We start from the raw sequence: 7,069 nt of genomic DNA on the forward strand, positions 1-7,069 counted from the left end.
TGTGTGTGTGTGTGTGTGTGTGTGTTCACATGTATATACGTTATATACATGGGCACAATGTACACAGAATCTACAAGAGCCCTCAGAGACCGGTCTAGGGACAGGATCGGGGAGAAGACACCTCCAACCCCTGAAGGGGCCAAGGCAGCATGGGGAGAGGGGCCATGTCAGGGTGTGTGCTGAATACACAGACCTAGCTCTGCTTCTGCCACTCATAGCCTTGCTGTGTGACCCGGGGCAAGTTACTGACCCTCTCTGGCCTTGGAAAGATTCACTAGATGATCACTAAAATTCCTTGTGGCCCTAAACGTGAATATTTTTCAGGAGATTAAAATACGAAATGTATTTGTTAAGAGCTGATGACAAGAGCCTTTGGTCTACAGGTTCAAATCCCACCAGGCCTGGTACCCAGCACAGCCCGGTCCCAGGCACAGGGAAAAGATCCTCTGGGGGCCTTGCCAGCTACTCTCGGGCTCAGCTCTGGCTCCCAGCTGCTGCTCCATGCCTCTCGCCAGCTTCGTGTGCAGAAGGCAGTGGGACAGCAGGGGTGGGCAGAGGCCCAGAGGGTGGAGGGAAAGAAAAAAAGAGGCCAGGGCTGGAGAAGGCCCCGGCCTTAGGGGCACAGAGCCCATCGTTCCTCCTCTTTGTTTCCTAGCACACAGTGGACCCAGCACCCAGCAGGTGCTCAATAAATGCTTGAGGAACGAGCACAGTCATGGGCAGCCTGGTTCTAGGAAGAGTTCTGTCCTGAACTAGCTGGAGGGGGAGAAGCGGGCAGGGCTGGGGCATGTCACTTCCCCCTCTGAGTCCCGGCCGCCTCCTCTGTGACACAGGGGCAGGAGAAGCAACAGCCCCAGTGGCCTGGCCCACCTGTGTGAGTGTAAACTGTAAAGCTCATACGGAGGGCAGTGTCCAGCTGCAGACAGGCCACGGGACCCCCATCTGAGAGCAGGGGAGGAGAGTGTCCCCAGCGGAAGCCGTGGATCTGAACTGAGTGGGAGCCTGGCCAACGAGGGGTCACTAGGCTTTTACAGTACAAGGATTTCCATTTCTACCACTACACACGACACGAAGACAGCTGTAACAACAAAGCACAACCAGCAGATGGGAGGAACCTGGGAGGGGAGGCTGAGGGAGGAGGAGGGCGGTCCAGGAGATGGACATGGTCCAGGGGATGGACGTGGTCCAGGAGACGTGGCCACGTCCCCTTCAAACACATGGATGCTCCTGGCTCGATTTCAGGGACAGCCAGGGGTCACCTTGATAGGCCAGGGTAGAAATAGCTGAGCAGAGGCCAAAAGTTTGAGGATTGGGGGGAGGGGTCTCCCAGCTGCCACCTAAACCAAGCTGGGTGTCACGCCAGGACAGTGGAGCCCTTTCCCATCAGCTCTGGGTGCTGTTTTCATCCTGTTACTGTTCCAGGAGGTTCGGTCGGGTGCAGGGGTCCTGGTCCCTCTGGCACCAGCGTTTCTTATACCCTAGGGACAGGAAGACTCCGACGTGGGTCCCTGCAGAAGTCCAAGTGTCTCCCAACTTTGTCTCCTGCCCTTTGGAGATCCAGCCCCGAACGGAGATGCTGGGCCCACGGGGGAAAGAGGAATCAGCGGGATGTGGCAAGAAGGCAGAAGGTACGGAGGTTAGCGGCCGGGGCGCTCCAGTCTGGCACCAAAGGTCTTCGAACGCGATGCCACTGGGGTCTCGTCGGGGGGATGCGGGCATCTGGCGCCATCTCCCGTAAGGCACTGCCCAAGCCCCACCCCAGCGTCCCTCCCGCTCACTGGATGGTGCATTTGTCCCGCTCTCGGGCCTGGCCCTCCCGCAGGACCTTGGCCTTGATGTACTTGAGGTCACTGTTGACGCTGGGGCGGCGGGCGAAGGGCGAGACCATGCCGTAGGCGTCTGTCTCCTTGACGCGGCGCATGCAGAAGGGCCGGGGGTGGAAGGTGTCGCCATACTGCACCGAGATCTTGCGGTGCAGGGCCGGGCTCATCTCGTGCGGCAGCTTGGCCATGCTGAAGAGCACGTAGAACATCTCGTCCACGTTGGTGTTTTTCTTAGCCGACACCTCGAAGTAGGCGCAGTTCTCGTCCCCCGACACCAGCAGCTCGGCCTCGGTGGCGGCCACCTGGCGGCACAGCTCGCTGTGGTCGTTCTTGTTGCCGCAGATGACCATGGGCAGCTCCCCCACCTCCTTGGTCTTGTTCTTCAGGCAGGACTTGACCTCTAGGATCTGCTTCTGGAGGCGCTTGACCTCGTCGAAGGACTCCCGGTTATCCAGGCTGAACACCAGGATGAAGACGTCGCCTGTGGGGAGAGAAATCCCGGGCGGTGAGTTCACAGGCGGCTCCGGACCAGCCCCTCCCCGCAGGTCACGCAGCCCTAACGTGGCACAGCCTGGTTCAGACACGGTTCATTCACCCTGCATTTCCCTGCAGGACTGGAGACGGGGTGAGTGGCTTGTGAGCTTGTGGGGACAGCGTCAGGGTAATAATAATAATATGCGCCTGAGGCACAGGAGGAGCTCGGAGGACTGGCATGGGGCAGGCCTGGGTGAGCGTCTTGCCTTTTCCACTCACTGGCCACTTGGTCTCGACCTTAGTTCCCCCAGCTGTCCCATGCGGATGAAACACTGCCTCACGGGGTGATCTTGAGGGTCGCGGGAGGTACGACTGCGGTGGCACATTCTCATTCGCCTCGGGATCAATAATGGTCATGAGAGCAAGCACCTGTGGGAGCCAGCATGGGATACACGCTTCGTGTGCATTTTTAACCTGACTCCTCAAAACACCTCCGTGAGATTTCATCACCTTCGTGCTCTAGGTGAACAAACAGGCTCGGAAAGGGTGAGCGACCTGCCCCCAGATCATACAGCTTCAGCGCGGCCAGGCTGAGATTTGCGCCCAAGTCTGTCCTCCCCCGGCCCGAGCCTCGCACACACAGGTGCCCTCTGCTTCTTGAATAAATCACGGACGAAGCCGTGAATGCTGGCCTCCAAGGCCCACACTATCCCTAGTTTAGCTCACTGCATCGCTCGAGACACCTCTGGATCTGAAACAGGAACCGCGTGGAGGTGGTGGGGGGTGACAGGGAGGGAGAGAGAGGGCTAGTGCCTTCGTCCCGAGCTCCACATCTCTCTACAGCGATCACGGTCTCACGCGCAAAGCACCGTCCTCACTTAGGCCTCAACTCTTTAGAACCTGTGGTGAGACGTAAAGATCCCTGTTTCACAAACGAGGAAACGGAGGGTCAGGGGCACTGGTGACTGGCCCAAGTCCCCGAGAGGAAAATCAAGCCATTCCAGCTCTGGTGGCACTGCTGCCCATTCCTCTGGACCCCAGAGCACGCCATTTGTCCCCCAATACTAGCACGTGCCACACTCAGAACCGTGTTCCGGCCAACAGTGCGCTCTGGAGCAGAGGGGGCCTTGATCACCCGCTCCTTGTCTCCTTGTGCCCAGTGCACGGTGTGGGGTCCTAAAGCCGCATGAATGGACAGGATGGGAAGGAATGAACGTGGGATGGGCTGCTTAGAAAAGCACCTGCAAGGCATGCCAGCCTGGCAACCGCTTCCGCCTGGGCTGCCAAACCCGCTTTGTTAGGCTAATCCTGGGCCCCCGAGGATTCTGCCGCCTGGACATATTCAGATGCAAGGCTATGGCGCCAAGCTTCAGAGATGGCCGGCTGGCAGCTGGAAGGAGGGCCGGCGGTGGGATGAATGGTTTTCAGAGGGTCCTGGTCACCAGCACCGGGTTGGAAAATGAGGCCCAGGTAGGTGAGCGAAAAAGCAAGCCGCAGACAGATGTGCTCGGAATGATATAGGCATGTAAACAAAAAAACAGACAAAATGCTCTCTGTTATGGGGATGTGGGTATGAATGTCAATGTGTTCATGGGGGTTCTGGAAGAGTCCACACCGGACTGATGGGGTGGCCACCTCCAGGGAGGAGGCAAGAGCCTGGGGTGGGGTCAGGGGTCAAGGGGGCTTTTTAGCCTTGTCCATGTGTTTAAAAGAGGGTGTGTGTTTGTGCTATTATTCGAATAATTAAAATTAACTTTGGAAATATGCACCTGGTCTTTCTCTCTGCAACTCCCCTCTTCCTCCTTCTGACGCATTTAGCCTCATTTACATCGGCGGGCGCCCAGACCCCTCCCCGAGGCAGGGAGAGCTAACATTCCTGCAATCCGCACAGTGCGCTAGAAGCACCCGCCGCCCCCCCCCACAACACGCACGCACGTGTGTTCCTCCAGTCCTTGAGGCCTCACTGGCGGGAAGCAAGGGCGTGCCTGCTGGGCGGCTGGGGAGCCTGAGATGCAGACCTCTGCTTGCATGTTTAAGCCACCCTAGAGGTGGGGCCAGGACTCGGACCCGGGTCAACCCAGGGCTCCTTCTATCCACACATTCCCAAATATGGGAAGATGGGTCTGAGCATGATCTAGGTCAGACGGTCAGCAGGACAGCCCGGAAGAGGAAGCTGTCTGCCCAGGGACTCGAGGAGGGGTCTCGGCCGGGGCTTGGGGGAAAGGTGGGCATGGCCTGGTTTCTCACTGCAGAAGTATATGAGTTGGGGGTTATTTGGGTGGTGGCTGGAGGGTTACTTGTTCAACTCCTCCCCTCATCACTGCCCAGCGGCGGGTGGGGCATGGCTTGGGAAATGACTGCAGAGCCCTGGCAGGGACCTTGTCAACGCTGCTTTAAGACTGATGTTTACTGAGCACTTAATGTCTGCTCACCCAGCACTTTTCGTGTTAACTCATGTATTCTCACGATGACCTCCGGGATGGGGGCCGTGTGATGCCAACATACAGATGAGAAAGCTGAGGCACAAAGGGATAAAGTCCAAGTCCAGAGGGACAAAACCAGGACGCAGGGGAATGGGACTCGGACCCAGGCAGACCGGTTTCTGGGCCCGCCCTCCCGGCTACCACATGAAACTGCCTGAGTCACATAAATGATGGTCGAGTCCCACATCTCCCCCGTCCCCTTTATCCCCAGCAGTCTCCCTGCCCCTCCTCACACTCCCAGCAGGGCCGAGGGGCTACAGGAGAGCTTAGTGGTAAAGCGAGAGACAGACTGCCATTTACCAGCTGTGTCACCACCTGGAGTAACTTAACCCCTGTGGGCCTCAGTTTCCCCACTCGTAAAACGGAAGCAAATGCCATCCTCCTGGGCGAGTTGTGAGGTTTAATAAATACGTGCCAAGCTCTAAGAGTGGGCCCCAGCACGTAGCTCTTGAGAAGTGTGAGCTATCGCCATCACCAATACTGTGATTATCATCGACCCCTAGCATGAGCAGGCCGCCTGCCTGCCCTCTGGCTTGCCACTGCCCAGGACCAACCCTTACCACTCTGAGAGGCAGCAAGGGCTTGGGGTGTCAACAGCCCTGAGCCCAGCAGACTGACCATGGGCCCTGGAGCTCTGTGGGGTCACCGCCTGCTGGAAGAAGGCAGCAGCCTCTCTGCTCCCTGGGGAGGAAAATCCCCAGCGCCCGTCTGCATCGGCTCCTGATCTGCCAGGTGGCACCGGCAGTCGTGAGTGATCCATCCAGAGTCGGACAGAATGGAATGTGGGCCCCGGCTCCGTCATCTGCTCAGGCAAGCAGCAGCACCTCTGACCCTCACGGTGCCAGGGGGCTTGTTGCGAGCTTCCTCTCAGACGATGGATGTGCAAGTGCTTTGCAAACTGTAAAGTGCCAAGCACGCACGCCCACATATGCGGCGCCCAGGCCCGCCCCCGGCACCCACCTGTGAGGATGGAGAGCCTGCGCATGGCGGGGAAGGGGTGGTTGCCAGACGTGTCCAGGATGTCCAGCTGGTACATGTCGCCACGGATGTTGTAGACCTTCCGGTGGAAGTCCTCGATGGTGGGCGTGTACTGATCCTCGAAGCGGCCATTGAGGAAGCGAGAGACGATGGAGCTCTTGCCTACCCTCGAGGCGCCAAGCACCACCATGCGGTACGAGTTCTTGGCGGGCACGCTGAACGTGCAGTTCCCGCTGGAGAAGGTCTTCATCATGGCTCGGGGCTGTGGCAGAGAGCAGGGAGCAGGTGTCAGGAGGCCTCGGCCTTGGCCCTGCAGCCTGGCTCCTGACTAAGTCTCGGTTTTGTGTAAAATGGGAACATTGGACTAGGGTCTCTCCAAGGGGCCTTGGAGTCCTAGCTGTTCATTCACTCATGTTCTCTCTCGTTTCTTTCCTCCCTCACTCACCCACTCACCCATTCATTCACCCTCGCGTTCATTTACCCCCTTATTTATGCCAGCACAGGACTGCTGGGGCTCGAATTCTCACTTTACCACCAACTCGGGACTGCTCCTGAGCAAGCAGCCTGACTTCTCGGGGGTCGCTTTCTCATCTATACAATGGGCTGGACTCCCTGGGCTGTTGTAAAGGGCTCCGCACACGGCGAGATCTCAAAAGCATTAACTCTGGTTGGACTCGTTCTTTCCCTGGTCCACCTGTCCTTTCCAGCTCTGGCTTCCCAGGAGCCTATGACTCCGGGACACGACATGAGGAAGGCTCTAGAGAGCATTTCTCAAGCACAGGGTGCCATGGCCTTTCAGTCCTCTCAGGAAGAAGGGAGAGGCCACGTCTAGACCACATCCTCCACGCCAGGGCCTGGGGCTGCCCAGCGATTTTTACCTCCCAGGCCCTGGGTTCTCCCACCTCCAGGAGACCCAGAGACCGGGGCTAGTGGATGTGGGTCAGAGAAATGACCTGTGAACAAAAGTCCCTCATAACGCCAAGGGTTTATGGACCTGGGGGCATACCCAGAACTTTCTACGGGAGCCTCGTGGAAGGGGCTGAAATGGATCCAAGCTCCAAATCTCAAGTGGACATAAGTAAACCTCCAGGGGCTCCATCAAGCCCACCCCAAAGGCCATTCACAGCTCAGCCACCCTCCTTTCCTATCTCAGCACCAGGAGAACCCCCCAGAACCCATAAGTCTCCATCACTCGAGTTCATGTAAGCTCTGCTGAGATCTGCCTCCACTCCCTGGCCAAACCCAAAACACCCTCTTCCCTTTACATCTCCGGGTCTGGCTCGAATGCCCCCTCCTCTCGGCAGGCTTCCC

General features: G+C 58.1%; 1 protein-coding gene across 1 annotated transcript in view; it reads right to left on the reverse strand.

The window, feature by feature from the left end:
* Positions 1-588: 588 nt before the first annotated feature.
* RASD2 (RASD family member 2) overlaps positions 589-7,069 on the reverse strand; it is a 10,660-nt gene continuing 4,179 nt past the window's right edge. Inside the window, exons 2-3 of the mRNA XM_006914497.3 lie at positions 5,741-6,020; positions 589-2,304 (exon numbers count right to left, since the gene is read on the reverse strand). Coding sequence (XP_006914559.1) covers positions 1,775-2,304; positions 5,741-6,011 — 801 coding nt within the window. The 5' untranslated portion in view covers positions 6,012-6,020 and the 3' untranslated portion in view covers positions 589-1,774. The remainder of the gene's footprint in view (positions 2,305-5,740; positions 6,021-7,069) is intronic.

The sequence above is a fragment of the Pteropus alecto genome, unplaced genomic scaffold (assembly GCF_000325575.1).
Source record: "Pteropus alecto unplaced genomic scaffold, ASM32557v1 scaffold94, whole genome shotgun sequence".
NCBI classification, from domain to species: domain Eukaryota; kingdom Metazoa; phylum Chordata; class Mammalia; order Chiroptera; family Pteropodidae; genus Pteropus; species Pteropus alecto.